The 17193-nt window shown below is 51.9% G+C and overlaps 1 protein-coding gene across 2 annotated transcripts in view; it reads right to left on the bottom strand.

Moving 5' to 3' along the window:
• Nucleotides 1-17193, bottom strand: part of CACNA1E (calcium voltage-gated channel subunit alpha1 E) — a 303184-nt gene that overhangs the window by 52456 nt on the left and 233535 nt on the right. For both annotated transcript variants that reach the window (XM_007105781.2, XM_007105782.2), the window contains exons 19-25: nt 15985-16041; nt 14227-14880; nt 13496-13809; nt 11302-11446; nt 9998-10127; nt 9247-9306; nt 8417-8523 (exon numbers count right to left, since the gene is read on the bottom strand). In XM_007105781.2, the coding sequence (XP_007105843.1) occupies nt 8417-8523; nt 9247-9306; nt 9998-10127; nt 11302-11446; nt 13496-13809; nt 14227-14880; nt 15985-16041 (1467 nt within the window). The remainder of the gene's footprint in view (nt 1-8416; nt 8524-9246; nt 9307-9997; nt 10128-11301; nt 11447-13495; nt 13810-14226; nt 14881-15984; nt 16042-17193) is intronic.

Below are 17193 nucleotides of genomic sequence, written 5' to 3'. Positions count from 1 at the left end.
GTGCTTTGTGACCACCTAGAGGGGTGGGATAGGGAGGGTGGGAGGGAGACACAGGAGGGAAGAGATATGGGGATATATGTATACGTATAGCTGATTCACTTTGTCATAAAGCAGAAAGTAACACACCATTATAAAGCAATTATACTCCAATAAAGATGTTAAAAAAATTCATTAATTAAAAAAATTGACTCTAATGTTAAAATTTGAGGATAATTTCACATGTGAGTGTGTACTGGCCCTACTTTAATTGGGGCTCAATTGGGCTAGCCATTTCCCCATTTATTTCCTACTTATTTGTTAAGTTCCTGGCTGCTCTCCAAAAAGAAAAATTGCCACATTTCTCTTATGTCTCATCAGTAAAAGATGAGACTCTTCCAGCTCAATTGTCAAGCTGCCCTCCAGATCTTTCATGTGTAATCACTCATCATTCCCTGTAATCTTGCTTTTCATCTTCTATGTCCCCCCTTTCTCAAAGGATGTGCTTTCAAATTGATTTCTGCTATGAACTGACTCTCCTTCCATGGTGGGAGGCGCATGCTGGGGGGCAGAGCCAGAACATCAGTTTCTGAACAGTCCTTCCCTCTTTTAAGTGGAATGGTCTTCTTCTTCCCTTCCCCATGAGCCCAGGAGGGAACAGCACAGGGATTTTAAGGAATCTCTTGCATTAGAGGAATAGATAGGCTTGCTGGAATGTAAAGGGGGCGGCGGGGTTATGCTGTGAGGAGCCTTGAACCTTGCTAAAGTGTCTGGACTATTATTTAGTAGTCAATAATAACTATCACTTATTATGTACTTACTAAGTGTTTGGCACTACACTGGACACAATATATTTTATCTTAGTTAATTCTCATAAGACCAAAATAGAGGGGTTTTTTTGTTTTTGTTTTGTTTTGTTTTGTTTTGTTTTGCGGTACGCGGGCCTCTAACTGTTGCCATGGCCTCTCCCATTGCGGAGCACAGGCTCCGGACGCACAGGCTCAGCGGCCATGGCTCACGGGCCCAGCCGCTCCGCGGCATGTGGGATCTTCCCGGACTGGGGCACGAACCCGTGTCCCCTGCATCGGCAGGCGGACTCTCAACCACTGTGCCACCAGGGAAGCCCTAGAGTTATTTTTATTTTTTACTTACAGATGAGCAAGTAGAAGTTCAGAGAGTTAAGGTAGCTAATAATTAACGGTGCTAAGTTTACCTGACTCTGAAACCCAGGCTCTTATTTACGACGTTACAATGCCTTTCCACGTGGGAACAAATGGAGGGTTTTAACCAAAGAAGGAAATGGCAAAAGAAACCAGCAGTTCCTGAGCTCAAATACTAAGCCATCTATCCTAGTCTTCTTCATCAGTCTAGGGCCTGTGAGGGTTCATGGGAAGAAAAAGATACGGATGGAACAGCAAGATTGACAAAGTCAGGGATGCCTTCTCCATTTGGTCCATAGGTCTTGTCTGTTTCCAGGCAGAGACAGAGGATCTGTGGGATAAGGAGAAATCCATACCAGGCCACTACTTTGAGTTTACAGAGGTTAATGACTTGGAACTAAGTAGAACATCAGAGGTGGAAGGGGGCTTAATGTAATGGAGAAAGCCCTGAACTTGAAATCAAAATGATCAGTTGTTTAAGAACTGGCTTTGCTACTTACTAGTCAAATGAGTCAAACTAGTCAAACCTCAGGTGATCCATTTCTCAACTGTGAAATAAGACTGTAGAGTGACAAATGAAATAAAGGGTGTGAAAGCACTTTACAAATTCTGAAGCCCCATGGAAGTGAGGAGGAAGTTTCCCCCTTTGCATTGGCCCTGCTTGTCTCTGGAAACTGAACTCTCTAGGCAAGGCTAGTTCATCTGCACGAAGAATCTAAATCCAGCACTTTGACCTTGTCACTGCTTGGCTGCTGCCATTTTGGGATTATTTCTCTTCCTGACCCATACCTCAGCATCTCTTGGGATCACCCAGGGGCCATAAATCCTTTGGGACTCTGCCATCTTTGTTCTGTGACCAGAGCACTAGTTCTATGCTAAGCGGTTAGTGCGTAATCCTTTTCTTCTTGCACATGGACTTCAACAAACTCCCTGTAACACACTCACCATTGCCTTTGCAAAGTTTCTCCTTTGCAAAACTCGGGCATTATACTCTTACTGGAAGATATTTTTGTCCAAGCACTGGGAAGCAGCAAGAGATAGCAAAGCATCTATCGCCTAGCAGTTCTGTTGCTCATTCTGGTGAACAGTGACCTGATTTGTCTTGCTTCTTAGTCTTCCTAATCTAAACATACCCCAAGACCCCTCATCTGCTGATCTTTCTAAGAAGACCTTCATACCAGCTGAAGTCCAGCCCATACACTCCCCCAGCTGGAGACTAACTCATAATGCTAGCCTGTGCCTCTATGAGTGTGGATTAAGCAGACGGCTGGCAGGTCACATGATCTGAGCAGATACTTCCCAAGTCTCATCATGAAATCTTCTGACCCAAATTACTCTAAAACCTACTTTTAAACCTGGAGGGCACTGTGATGAGTTTCTACTAATCCTGCAGAACTGGGCTCTTCCCACAGCTGTGAAGCCTCACCTTTCTGCGCCGGGTGCTTTTGCATCTGAGTCTGGTTAGCCAAATTGTCGGTTATCATGTGGACTGGACCATTTCATTTTGCTCGGTTCTGTGGCCAACGGCTGAGATCCTATTTACAACCAACCATCTCCCCAATTTGTGCTTATTAATAAAGAGAAATATTAAGATGTTCTCACTCATTGTCTCCATATGATAAAGCTCCCCAAGCGCACATTCTACAGAGGGTTCCCCAGCAGCACCAAGGGCATTTGTAACAGAATGCATTTTCCAGTGTTCATCAAAAAACATGCATGCTGGGGCTTAAAGACAAGAACAGGTAGACTGGGAACTTCTGTCTTTCTTTTAGACACCTCCTTCGTGTGGCTGCCACTATGACCCTCCTTTTTCCCTCCCAAACCCTGTTTGCAAGGCAGCTAGGGTGTAAAATACAGCAGTGGGAATCCCAAGAGTCCATGGACATGAATCATCTTCAGTTTCCCTGCTGGGGTCCAAAGTCAGATAAAGTCACTCTTGAGGTGATTCTTAAGGCTGGAGTCTCAAGCGACGACATCCTTCTATCTGCTCACAGCTGGAAATTTCCAATTCCAGCTCAGCTGGCACCCTAAATCCTAAATCCACAGTTAATGGGCTACCTGACGGCTAAATTTAATTTTAATCCTTCATTCTCTTCCACAGAGCAGTGGAACTGGATGTACTGTCTGGCTCAGTGGTAATTGGGTCTTCTTTGCAGGAAGCAGGACTCTGTCCACCCTTCTTCCCCCTACAAGATTAATGAGTAGCCATAGCTTCCTGTGGGAGACACCCCTCTCACTTTTAAAAGAACGGGGGCTGTCAAGAAAGAAGCCCCAAAGGCAAAACTTGAGGTTTGAGGGGACTGCCTCAGACACAGGCAGACAGCAAAGGGCGGGAGAAAGGGTCAGGCAGGTGTAAGGTGAAACGTCAGTTCTATTATTACCAAGCCCCGCTGAGTCTGAGCACGTACCAGCATTTTAGTTCTCAGTAGTCACTCCTTTCTCACGTATGCACACGCCCACCTTCACAAACACAAAGCCTCAAATGCAAAACCAGAACCAGAGTACCATTTGCAAGTCTAAAATTGTCTGTGCTTGTGTATTTCGCTGAATGAATTCAGAACCAGCTCTGCTGCTGTGGCTGGTTCTGAATGCGTTCAAAAGACCTTATCCATCTTAGAGACTAGGGCAGACTGTCAAGTGTCAGGAAAGTGACATACTTCAATGAAAAGAATGTACTAAAAGCTAACGTGGGAATTGCGGTTCCTTCTGGCATCAAGAGGCGATTGACTCATGTTTTTCTTTTCTGGCTAAGGACTGAATAATGAAAGGCCAAGTGCGGCTGTGATCCAGATCCCCTGCGTGCCAGGGAGTCCTGGCCTTACCTCGTGCCCCGCTATGATGGAAAATGGTAACGGGAAGCTTTGGCGTCAGCTGCCTGGCAGCCTGCATGACTGTGACTGATGTACACACCCATGCTGGGGAGGAGGTGGGAGCTGAATTGCTAGTTATTTTTCTTTTTAACTGTTTGTGTTGAGAAGCCATCACAAGCTGCGATTTACTATTTAGAATCCAACCCAGGACAGCTCACCTGGTGACTTGACTTGAGCTGGTCAAGTAACATGTTGACGAGCAGGAGGGAGGGGCCTGGGCTGGAGTGCAGGCTCACACCCTTCCCGTCCTCCCCTGCGGTCCCTACTGAGGTGCTGGCCCGGCCCCGCCCACCTGCCTGCCAGAAGCCCTTCACTAAACATGGAAGACAGGAAGCCTGAGGGCCAGACAGCATCGCCATCAATGGTTAGGATCCCATGAGGTTCATGTACTCCACCTGCATAGTGGACACATGACCCCCCTACAAGGCAGCCGACTCTGGGGGGGTGCCCCAAAGTGAGGGGGTGTGTCCAATGTGCAGATACCCAGAAATGCCAAGGCTGGAACCATCTCTGCTTTCCCACCCAGCAGACCGGGAAGCAGAAGTGATGGCAACAGGGTGTGAGAAAAGTGGGAAAAGCAGTTTCTGGTCTTTCAGAGGACAATAATTATCAAACAGAAGAATCCCTCTTTTTCAAATAGAAAAAGATAAAAGAGAAAGGTTTCACAGGCCCAGTCACTCACCAGACTTTTCTTGAAACCACAGAGAGGAAAAGGCACAGTCAAGCTATTTATAGTTGGCAAACACTCCGTGTCCCCACGTGGCCCAGAAAGCGGGGTGTTGTGAGGGCAGGTGGGGACGAGGCAGAGCTGTAGCCACAATCTCTGTCAAAACTCTGCCCCCCTCTACACAGGTATCGGGCTTACGGAGGGAGACCTGAGTGTTCTTATAAATGCTTTATAACGGAAACGTGGACTCGGAAGAACAGGAAGGGTGCAACACACGTATCTTTCCATTTATTTTCTTATCCCTTGCTATGCCCACACTCAGAAAATAAACTCCCTTCCCCTCCTCCTCAAAAGTCAATAAAGTGCCCACATGGAATCTGTCGAGTTAACATGATAAAGAATCCCTTCACTTCACATACGCAGCTATAAAGAAGAGAGATCCCCTTTCAGCCAATACATAAACAACATACATGCTCCTAGAAAATATACATGATGGCAGGTGCAGACCGCTGCTGCAGAAGGGCTCAGCCTTCTCTGAGAATTCAGCTAGAGGCCATTTTCTCCCCTCAGTTGGGGTGTTGCTCCTGGGACTTCGGCTGGGTTCTGAGAAGGCTCGGGCTGCCAGTGGTGGAAGAGACACCAAGTCACTTCTGATTTCTGAGGAGCCACGGAAAGGTGTGACCGTGACAATCACCATGAGTTCTGCTCGAATTGAGCAATAACCTTTGCAGAAGCCTCAGTAAAACAAGGTTCAGTTTCAAGGAGAGAGAGAGAGATAGGGCAGGAGTAAGGTTATGTGAATGGTGGACATTCTTAGGGGCAAAAATACGGGATATGACAATGAAAGTTGTATCCACAGGGAGGGAGGTCCTTGACAAGCCTACAGAAAAACTCACACGTGGTTCTCTTGGCCTGAGCCCCTGACCACAACACCGCAGGGGGACATAGACCTTATTCCGATGTCAACCCCTTTCAGGCCAGGCCCTAAACCCTGGCTAACCCTACCAAAGTGATGGGAGAGCTGAATTCTCTGTGCCCTTAATGAGGAAAGGGAGAGAAAAGAGTTAGAAAGCATGAGCATACGAGCAAGAGAAAGCATTACCTGGACCTCGGCAAACGTGATGAAGGCCAGAGGATGGGGGTGTGAGCCTGTCCCATGAGCAGGAGAAAGGGGAGAGGAAATGTGCATGGCAAGCTTAGAAGGATGCTAACAAAAGAGAGAGTGTGGATGGAGAAGGATGAGCAAGTACCATTTACATTTTGGAGAGAAATGAATAAAAAGTTCAAGAAGTGAAATCACTAAAAGCAAGCAATGGATCATAACGCTCAATCCATCACAATACGCATGGACCCCAGAACCAGGGGATTTCTGGGGTACCCTGCACTGTACCTGGTCTGAGGACCAACAGAGAGGCTCCGGCTCCGGGGCTGTTAAGGCTTCTCCCCCCGCCACAAACACCAGAGCTACCACTGCCATCTTTCAAAGGGCACAAAGAAAGAACAAGACAGAGGACAACCCTCCAGCCTGTCGTCACTGCTCTGGATCTGAGGAGACACAGCTGGACTGTGGACATGGGGCAGGCATGCAGAGGCTTCCTTTAACACACACCTCCTTCCCACCGGCACCAACACAGGCCAGGTGTGTGTGCACAACAACCAAGTCTTGGAAACCAGCCTGTGTTCAACTTTTTGTGTACGTTATGTCTCAACACACATTTTGCTCCATATTCGGACTTCATGACGTGATGGAGAATCGTAAGGAAGGGAATTCACGTTTACTGATCTCTCACACTGGGTAAGGCTCTGGGCTAAGCCCTCGACACACATTATTTTGTCTCCATGTCAGAGATGAGAAACGGAGGTTAAGAGGGTTAATACTTTGCTATATTACTCTAGGCCATGAAACTGATAAGTGGAGGAGCTGGGCCTTCCTGACTCCACAGCCCACTCCCCTTCCTCCCACTCTGCCCTGTGACCCCAATGAACTCCGTTCTTCCTCAAGATGAGGTGGCTCCTTTCCTATATGCTCCTCTCTCCTTGTCCTTTATTTCTTCAAAGAGAGACAACGTATTTTACTGAGATCAAAGTAAGGGAGAAGAACAATATGGTGAACAATGTACACAAATGAGTTGGTAAAATGAGAAGGGAACTTGACTTTAAAAACTCAGGGGTTAAGATTTATCTCTAACATAAAAAGGTGGACCTCCTTAGGATGAAGGCAGACTTTGGTGCTTCTTTCCTTGAAGGAGGAGGAAGAGGAGCTGGGAGTCCCCTTACTAGAGCCAGAGTTGCCTTTATTTTTATCTTGCTATGAGAGTCCATACAGGGACCAGATGCTTGGAAAAATGTCATACTTTTGTGAAATCTCCTTGGGAACAGTTCAGAAACGTCTGATAGGTTTCCTTGTGAGGGGCACAGGTGACTCCACGTGACTCTAATGGGGTAAATACACTGGTGCACGTAAGGACAAAGGACACTGGAATTGTCCTGACTGCCAGCTCAGGGTCACAAGTCACATTCAGCCTGGTTCTCCTTTGGAGGGTCCCCCATGGCTGGGGCAGCAATGGACACAGTCTACTTCCAGGTTCCGGGAGGTCTCAAATTCTTAGCACAGCTGGGGACCTTTCATCTCTCCTCCCACTCTTGGCCACCTGAGGAACATTCCTTCTTAACTCTTACCCCATTTCTTTCTCTGACAGATGAATAGGGACGGAAGCAGACAGTGTCTGGGGAGAAGGTGGGACAGATAATCCCTACATGACCACTTGGATCTGGGAAGGTCAAGCCTATGGAGGTGTTTTGCTCCTACCCTTCTGTAGCTGTCATCAATGACAGAAGCTCCCAAATGCTTTCCTTGTGCCCCATCACACAGTGTAGCTCGTCTTGCCTAGAAGACTTGGCTTTCTCTTGTACTCAGAAGGCTGGAGGGCATTCTACTGTGCCACGCGGCAAAGGGTGAAGCAGCTCCGACAGTGGAACAAGGTACAGGCAGAGCCCAGAAGGCTGTCATCCATCTTCTGGGGCCCTCTACCTACTAGCTTAGGGAAAACGTTCTGACAATATGTCTACTTCCTAGCTACACCCCGGAGGGCTAGGAAAGCCCTTCCCTGGATCAGTGCTCAGAAAAAAAAAAAAAATCCCCCTAATGTAATAAACATGGTTAGTCACCTGAATGGTTTAAGACGGTTTTCCTAAGTGTGTTACCGAGGAAAGTTGGGAAAGTCTTTCCTTCTGGAGTTCATCATATTAACATGCTTCTTATGTCCTTGGACTAGCTCTGGGATATTTCTGCTCATGAGCAGAGAATCTCCCCACAGCCAGGATTCGGTGATTCCCCAGCTCTGCTCTACCCGCTGCATTCTTCTTTCAAGCTGATCCTTGGTTTGACAGAGTCAAGAAATGAAAGGGTACCTCGGCTGTCCCTGGGTCCCATGCTGAGCCCATGGGGGCACACAGGTGAGTGCCTGCCCAGGCTCTCTCATCTCGAAGGGAAGAATGCCAAGGCCTTTGACTTCTCCCTAGAGACTTGCTCTGCTTCTCCTTCACCAGTCCCACGACTCAGGGCGTGTGAGCTGAGGCTGTAAGGCTCTCAGGAGCTCTGTCGAGGGGCAACTGGGAAGCAGACTCCCAGGGCAGCGTTCATTGGCACCACTGAGTGAACTGGCCCTGGAGAAGCCCTCAAATCAGCCGTCTCAGGAAGGAGGGAGGGAAGGGAGTGGAACGAGAAAAAAGGAGTTACTTACGCCAGAGCAAAGGCCACCAATGCACCAACCACTACCACAAAGTCGAGGATGTTCCACAGGTCTCGGAAGTAGGACCCATCCTGCAGGATCAAGCCCTGGTCTATCATCTGCAGGAGGAGGATGGGAACAGCCACCAATGAGCCCAGGAGGTGCCGGTCATACGTGCCCTGAGCTCTGGGCTCCCCAAGGCAATGCCCCCGCTGCCATTGCCTCTAAAAAGCCAACCCCACACGGGGACCCAGGGAGCAGGAGGACAGGTCCCACAGGCTCTGTGCACCTAACTGTGAGGCCCTTCTCATAGCCACCAGGGTTCACTTAGACTCCCTGGCTCCTTGAAAGCAGCCACATCCCTCCTCACATTAGTGGCTCAGAGCCCCAGGCATCGCCACATATGCGCAGACGAGAAAAATCTCAGATGGATGAGACTGCGAAAGAGATGGTAACGTGGGGTGTTATGGTGGCAGGCCAGGAAGACATCCCTACCTAACCCTCTGCCTTGGCAGGTACCCAGGCTCAAGCCAGGAAGCGTGGTGGGGAGGTGAGAACAGTCCCCACGCCTGGAGCACCTCTCCTGCCTGCCTGAGAGGGGGCCTGCCTTCTCCCCGGGCCATGCCCACAGGTCTGCACCAGTCTAAACAGGTCCCCGCAGTCAGGTCCTGCCACGACAGACCTCACTGGGATCTGGGGCCGGAGGAGGGGTCAGGAGAGGCACCGCTGAGGTTCTGTCATTGATCAGGAGGTGACAGTCCTGGGGAAGGGCACCAGACTAGAGAGGCAGACACGTGGCCCATCCAAGCCCCAGAGCCCAGGTTTGCTCTAGAGGCTCTTACCTTTATAACCATCTCAAAGGTGAAGACGCCAGTGAAAACATAGTCAAAATACCTCAGCACCTGTAAGACACATAAGGTAGAGGCCACCAGGCTACACACACCCCTCAAACACGGGCTCTCCTGCACGCCCACCTCAAGCCCCGCTCATTTCTACCCTGAAACAGAAGCTCGGAGTTGTAACTGCTAATCAGATGCAGGGAAGAGAGGAGCCGTGGATACTGCTGGGGCCCCGTGACCCGCTGGCCAGTCCTTGGCCCTTCCCTCCCCTGTGGTCAGAACTTAATGTCTTGGGTCCGAATTGCCCACAGATCTCTCCCTCCCTGGGATCCTTGTCCGTTCCAATCCTCCCCACCCTCTTGACCCCACCCTGGCCCTCCAGGAGGTGCCTCAGCTCCCTGGGAGGGGCTGCAGCGCCCCGACGTCACCCACGTCACCCATGCCCCTAGGTCAGACCCCACATCCAACCCATGGGTGACTGCAGACCCCCTTTCAAAGCCCTGGCTGGCTCTGGGTGTAAGGCCCACTGCTGAGCATAAAGGTAAGCAGTGTGGTTAGGGTTAGCGTTGGGGGTGGGGACCGGCCTTGAAATGGTTCACGCTTTGCCCTGAGGAATGGGACCAGGCAACCTCTCAAGCCTGTCTCATTCTCCAGGAACCTTCCTTAGCTCATCTCTAATGTTGGGATGGGAGGGGCTAGGATGAGGCGGTACCAGGGCACGACGGGGGCTGGCAGTCAGCCCCCGTGCACCCACTTTGTTGCGCTCCGAGTTGGTCAGGACGGGGTCCTCGGCCGCCAGGGCGATGCTGCTGGCTGCGATCACCAGGAGGATGCACATCTCAAAGTAGCGCAGGTTCACGATGTAGTGGCAGGCCCTGCGGATCCTGTGGGGTGGCGGATGAGCCCGCTGAGCCGGCCCCCCGCCCCTCCCTTATTCCCATCTTTCCTCCCCGCCCCCACGCACATCAGCCTCTTCCAGACAGCCAGGCCCTGGCCAGAAGAAGCCAGGGGGAGAGCCATTTAATTTCTCAGGCACCACCCTTGATTTACAGTCCCGGTGGGGGAAGGTAATCAGATTGGTTAGAGGCTGCAGGACGCAAGCCGAGATACATTATCTGCAAGCACATCTGAGCTGTGGGGAGTAGCAGCCAGCACCAGGTGACACACGCTCGGGGGGCCACAAGGTACCTTCCACTGGGTCTCAATGTCTACTCCCCCACTGTACAGAAACTGGGGCACAGCAAGGAAATCCTCAGAACCAATCAATGTAAAGACAGACCTTGATTCTAAGATTCCTGATGAAAGCAGCGACAGGCTTCCCTGAGCCTCAGGTATTCTGATTAAAGTGACTGTTCTATAGACAGCATCCTGGCCTCGGTTGGCCTGACGTCTCTTAGCCCCGGTTCCTTCCTTCCCAGGGCCGTGCGTGAATACTGCCCACATGGTCACTGAAAGCCTTCTCACCTGCCTAGACTCAGAAGCTGGTCTACGTGTACATCTTGCTCATTTCCAGGGTGGAAGGCAGCTTCTCTTTCACAATTCCATCTTCCCTAAATCTAACCTTCCAGATTCTTCCTCGCCAACCCCGTCTCATGCCCTGTCTCTGCTCTGAGGGACACACCCACTTCAAAATTCACACGTAGGGCAGCCAACGGATGACCTAGTTATCCTAGGCTCCCTATTCTCAGCTCTGTCCACCTCTGGAATATTTGGTGACACATCCCAAGTAGATTTCCTTCCTTCTCACCACGCCCCCATCCCCACAACCTGCTAACCAAAGAGTAGGTGAAGGGCCCTTTCCTCATGACATTTCTCATTGTGTACTGTCTTAAATTACTCTTTAGACTATGGGCACAGAGTTCCGAGGCTGTTCATCAATTCCATGACTCACCTCAACTAGTGAGCACCCTGGAGGCTTCAGATGTCTGGCCACATTCCAGCAGGAAGGCTCAGGAGGAAGACTGGACCCCCATCCCTCCTTCTCATCACCCCACCCTGGCTCAAACCTTGGCTGTTTACTGCAGCACCAAAGGGAGGTGGCAGTGGAGGGTGTCTTACGGGTTGGTGGTGCTGAAGATGAACATGGAGCTGTGAGGCACCATGGCTTTGCCCGTCTCCCGCTTCTCCTTCTCCACCTCCTCCTCATCCTCTTTGATCTCTGACTCTTTCAAGGGACTGGCTTCTCCATCAGTCTTGCTGCTGACTGCAAGAGGAATGTGTTGAAATCCTCAGAAACCTTGCAACGTGCAGAACGGTGCCCTTCGTTTTCCACTGGGGATGGGATGGGGGTCACGGGAGAGGGAGCTAGGGATGTGCCTGGCAAGGCGCCTGAAAACATCGGGGTGTTTGCTAGATCATACTGAGTTAAGCCCTGCTCTCTTCCTAGCTTTACCCCTGCCCTGATTTCAGGTGGTATAGCCTTTTTTTTTTTTTGCCATATAAACGATAATCATGTTTCCCTGGGTAAAACAGAATGGTTGTTTCTGTTGTAAAGTTTACAAAGTTTATTTCTATCTAAAATCTGGACTCTTTGTATATATTCACTTATGGTATTTTTCACATCAGTACACCCTGGACGGCATATATTATTATTCCCCTTCTACAGATGGGAAAACTGAAGTTCAGGGAATTCAAGGACCTATCCTAAGGTCATGCAGCTGGTACGGGTTCCCAATTCACAATTCTTTCTCCTTTCAAAGATATCACACGGCAGTGGAAGATTTTAAGAAGACATTACTCTGTTTGTGGCTGCCTTTCTGGCTGTGCTTTTTCCCGTCATGATTAATGTAGAAACAAGAATGCAATATTCACGCGAAGATGGGTCCATGACTTTATCCCAGGATTGAGAGGATGAAGAAGCAGAGACAGAGTGGGGCTGCTGGACCACTACTCTCTGTTTCCTTACGCAAGTCCCAGCACGGGGTGAGTGGCAGAGAGGATGAGGCTATCAGAGTGGGGCGAAGGAACCTCTCCCACATTCCCATTCAGTGAATGCTTCTGCCCTGGAACCTTGCGTAAGTAGCAAACCTCTGAGGTCCTGACCCCTTCCAGGTCCTTCCAAAAGGTAAGTCATCCAAAGTGTCCAAAAACCCTCTGATGGCACGCTCTTACCTACGACCAAGGACAGGGACTATCCCCAGAAAGAGAACAGAGGGGGGTCAAACTTTCTTAACGTTGTGTCTCATGAAGGAGGGCCCCCAGAACTTCATTATTAGAACGTAAAATTAAATAAGACAGCAAAAAAGGTTGTGAGTCTGAGATCCTGAGACATGCCCACCCAAGTCAACCCCAGGGGCACCGGATATGCGAGATTTCACTTTTTAAAGTAGTACTGGCACTTTGCAGAATACTCTGAGACATTTTCTTCACTTTGAGAAGGTGAAGAAATGGAGACAGAGAAGTGGGAGGGAGAAAAACAGGGAGAGAGCACTGTTCTGTGAAGAGAAAAATATGGGGAAAGAAAGAGAGGAAAAAAAGCCAGAGTGGAATCCTGTGGTCACGATTCAGTGACGATAAGGTGGATGGTGGGATAATGCAGAGACGGGTGGGGTGTCAGGGCAGGGATGGATGTGGGTTAAGTGCTTTTTGGTTGTTTCCGTTTAAGGTCTCACAGGTGAACATCCATTGCCTTCAGGAGCTATGAGAGAAAGTGTGACTAAGAGCTCCTAGGAGAAAAAGAGTAGATAAGAGTAATAGATTCATAAAATGTTAGCACAGGGAAAGATCTCAGAGGTCATGTGGTTCGATGCCCTCACTTCACAGATGATAAACTGAGGCCTCGAGAGACACAGGGTTTAGGAGGCTACACACAGAGCACAGCCAGTGCCGGCCCGAGCCCACCTGCCATCTTCTGTTCCAGCAACGGTCCCCAAACTGTCAAGTGGCAGAGCACTTGAGCATTCTATGGGGGGGTCCCAGAGAATGCCATCAGATATTCATACAGTAAATCAAATAGCTCAATATACAAATCGGTAAAAAATCACATGTGATCTCTCTGAAGACTCTAGGATGGTCACAGGGGCCAAAGGCCTAAGGACGCTTTATGGGCAAAACTTAAGATTGAGAAAATTCTAACTTATTTTTCTTGCAAACTGGGATAAAACCGCTACGTTTTTTACATGTTGAAGAGTGATTTCATCCCACTGGTGGGGTTTTCCACGCAGCTTTCCAGGGATGACTCCAGAGCCATGACTCCCCCAGCCCCGGGCACAATGGGCAATGGGGGCGAAGGCGACAGGAACTGCGTTCTCACTGTGCACCACGGTCGAGTCCACCAAGGGGCCCACGTCGGGGATGGCGACGGTGACGCTGGTGCTCTCGGTGGCAGCCTTGTCCGTGTTGGCCGTGACGCAGGAGAGGTCGGGCTCACTCTGGCTGATGACCCGGCCCATGTCCAGCTGCACGTCCCCCAGCAGGGCTTGCTCACTGCTGCCCTCCGGCTCCTGCTCCGTCAGCGCTGCATCCTTCTCCGCTTCCAGCTCTGGTTGGGGCAGGACGAGGGGTGTGTCGGCCTCGTCAAATGCTCCTGCCAGCCCGGAGCCTCTGGGCATCATCAGACTATTGGTCCTGTGAAGAGAGAGGGGGACACAGGTGGTGCTCAGATCGAGAAGCTGCTCCGAAACGGCTGATATGCCTGGCGAGAGGCAGACGTGCGGGGAGCCAAAGCAGCCCTGCTGGAGAGCACGTGGCATCCGGTGCCTCCCACCCCACCCAGCCAGGCAGAGGAGCTAATAAGGTCCACGGGCAGTGTCCACTGCCTTTACTCCTATCCATTCATCCACTACCCACTCCCAACAGGAGATGCCCTGGTTTTCAGAGGGGTAGGCGCCATCGCTGTCCTATTTACACATGCCTCGTAAAAGGTGCATTAGCATCACCTCCATTTTACTACAGGGGAAACCGAGGCTTGGAAAGGCTTACGTTGAAGAACCCCGAATGCCAGCCGCGCGACATGCCTCCAGCATGCTCCTGTGTCTAATTTACCTCCTTAAGTCCTGGGATCGCCCTTCCTCCCGGATGGCGGGCTCCTTGCCCCCGTGGCTGTCCCTGGGCTCGAGGTTCCTCTCCCCCTCACCGGGCACAGCTTCATCCAGACTCCGCTCCTGGCTGGCAGACCTGCTCCTGGAAGCGGAGGAGGACTCCTTGCCCTCCGTCCTGACGCGGCGGTGCCGGCTGCGCCGCTGGCTCTGCCTGTGCCTGGCCCGGTCCTCGAAGGCCACCACGGTCTCCCCGCCCCCGGCCTCCTGCTGGGTCGGGTCACAGTTCCCATGACAGGGCCTGGCCAGCCAGGGCGGCTCCCGTTTGCCCAGGGACAGGGGGCTCCTCTGGTCGTCCAGGGCACTCGACAGGTCCCCTCCGTCCCCCTGGAGGGACCCCCCGCGGCTGACGCGCTCTTCCTCACACTTCTCCAGACCCAGGCCCAGGGCCGGCCCCTCGATGGGCCTGGGTCTCCGGTAGAGGCTGGGGTGGGCATTGAGCGGGTGGAGGGAGCTCAGGGGGTTGAGGGGGTTGAGGGGGTTCATGGGCGGGGCCTCCTCCTTGTTGAGGGCCTCCTGGCTGGGCATCTGCATGTGCCTTCTCAGCTGGCTGGTGCGCTGCTCCCACACCGACATGTGGTGTCGGCGCCTTCGCTCCCTCCTGGCAAAGGGGAGAGGGCGAGGGCTTGGTCAGAACTGACGGCTAAGGGCCAGGGAGGGCAGCCACGGGGCAGAGGCCAGCCCTCGGTGGCCGTGGCATGGGGGGACACACAGTGCGGGGGGGCGAACGGGAGAGCCCAGGACCTGCAGACAGGGTGCACAGAAAGACGCGAGGGGCCGAGGGGGTGGGCTCAGCCCAGGACTGAGTCCTGGTCCCCAGGACAGTAGTACGAAGGCTTACCAGATCTCCACTCCCCCAGCTCCCCTTTGCTTTCAGGGCATCAGCCTGTACCTGCTCTGTGCCCACCAATGGCCCTTAGTTCAAGGTGAGAGGCCTTTCTTCCTCCTCCTCTCCCTCTCCTTTTTCCCTTTCTGAGGACAGCCTGGGAGAGCCAGGACTGAGAAATACAATGGGCAGGTACTATCCAAGGGTGACGGATGACAGTGGCGAGCAGACCCATGTTATTAAAGGTCTTGGCATCACTCTTGCAGCGATGCAGTGGGGTCTCTTCCACAACCACTAATAACATCCACGGGACTCTGTGTCCAGGGACTACCAGCAACTCATACTCAAAACAACCGTTGAACAGTCCAGCTCAGGGGCCTGGCTGAGCATTCACGTGGCAGCGGGAACACACAAACGTGACACAGAGAGTGGGCTCCCACAGGAGGGGGGAGGGGGTGGACGCCTATGCCCGCACTCACACACGCCTGCGGGCGCACGCCTAGAGCCCGTGCAGGGGATGCTCACATGTGCCCACACGCATCCTCACTGGGGCCCACACGTGCTGTCCACAAGTGCCTGCGTGAAAGGCACCCCACCGGCACTGACGACCCACGCCGACACATGCCCACTCACAGGCCACACGGAAGAGCAAACTGCACACGGGGTCACATACCTGAGACGCACACTGAGATAGGCACATGGTGAGAGGTGCGGAGGGGCAGATCCACACACCATGTGCACGGAACGCCCACGCACACACCATGGCACACACTGACACGTGCACGCCCAGTGCCACTCTGCCCACGGCAAGGACAAAGACACGGTGTCCCCGCACCCACACGTAACCACTCACAAACACGCAAACCGGTACACACATACAGGTGGCTGCTGCGTGGCTCCCACATCGACATGTGGTGTCTTCTCCTTCTGTCTCTTCTGGGGAAGAAAAATGGACAGGTTCAGTTCATCCTGACCTCTAGGACCCGCAAGCCCCACGGCCACCAGCTGATCTCCAGGGAGAGGTGCAGAATCCCCTACGTGTCTGCTGCCCTCTGTAGACTCCCAACCTTCGGCTCTCCAAGGCAGTGACCTTGGTTCCTTGCTGTGTGCAAACACACGGATCTAGTATTGAAGCAAACATGCAGGCACGCAAAGGGTCTATTGTTTCCCAGAGGTAACAGCTTTGGATACTCAGTCATCAAGCCCCGCTGGCACTCACGCTTTCACCTAAATATCCTCCAGAGACCTATTCTGGAAGCCCTGTAAACTTGGACGAAGAGTTGTATTTCCCCCTGATCATTTCTAGGATATTCACAAGGGTGAGACTCCCCAGCTCATCACTCCAATCTCACACGACATGCAGGGAACAAATGCACTGCCATGCACATCATTGAGGCCACCAAGTAGCCCACGGCCAAAGGCGGGGCCACCACTCCGTGGGCTGCCGTCCACATACTTCAGGATGTAAGCAGTGTCCTCTGCACACGTGCAATGCAGTGGCCCTGACCAGAGGCCTTGAATGTTCAGTCTATTCAGCTGGGTAAAGCACAGTATTAACCTTCCTGGCCTTGCGCAGGGAAAAATCTCTTCTACAGATACACACGTGTTGTGTCCTTTCAAACCCAAGGAAGGTCAGAATGGTAGGGTCGAGGCATCACCCACAAAGGCAAACAGGAAAAATGAAGCTGTCAGTGCTCGGGTGGAGGATTACACGTCTGGGACACCTGTGGAATGAGCTTGCCCCAGTTCCTGGGCTGACAAACCCAGTCTGGCCCAATGGGCCCTGCCTGGACCTGGGAGGTTGGCAAATGCTGCTCCTTCCCTGATGAAACTGACACCCACCAATGGAGAACACGCAGGCAAACTAGCACTGTTCAAACACCGTGTCCACATCTGCAGAGAAGCGTGGTCCAGGGCAGGCAAAGGGAGCAGGGGCAGCTGGTCTGAGCCTGAAGAGGCACAATGCACATAAGCACCCATGGAATGGATGTGGGTATCGCTGTGGAGACACCTGTGAGCTACGCAAATGAATGCACCCCTCAGCATTGACAGCTGCAATGCACGTAGAGCGGCCATGCCAAGAAGCGT

This window comes from Physeter macrocephalus, chromosome 4, assembly GCF_002837175.3.
Source record: "Physeter macrocephalus isolate SW-GA chromosome 4, ASM283717v5, whole genome shotgun sequence".
Lineage (NCBI taxonomy): Eukaryota > Metazoa > Chordata > Mammalia > Artiodactyla > Physeteridae > Physeter > Physeter macrocephalus.
This window is presented reverse-complemented; position numbering and strand designations above follow the sequence as displayed.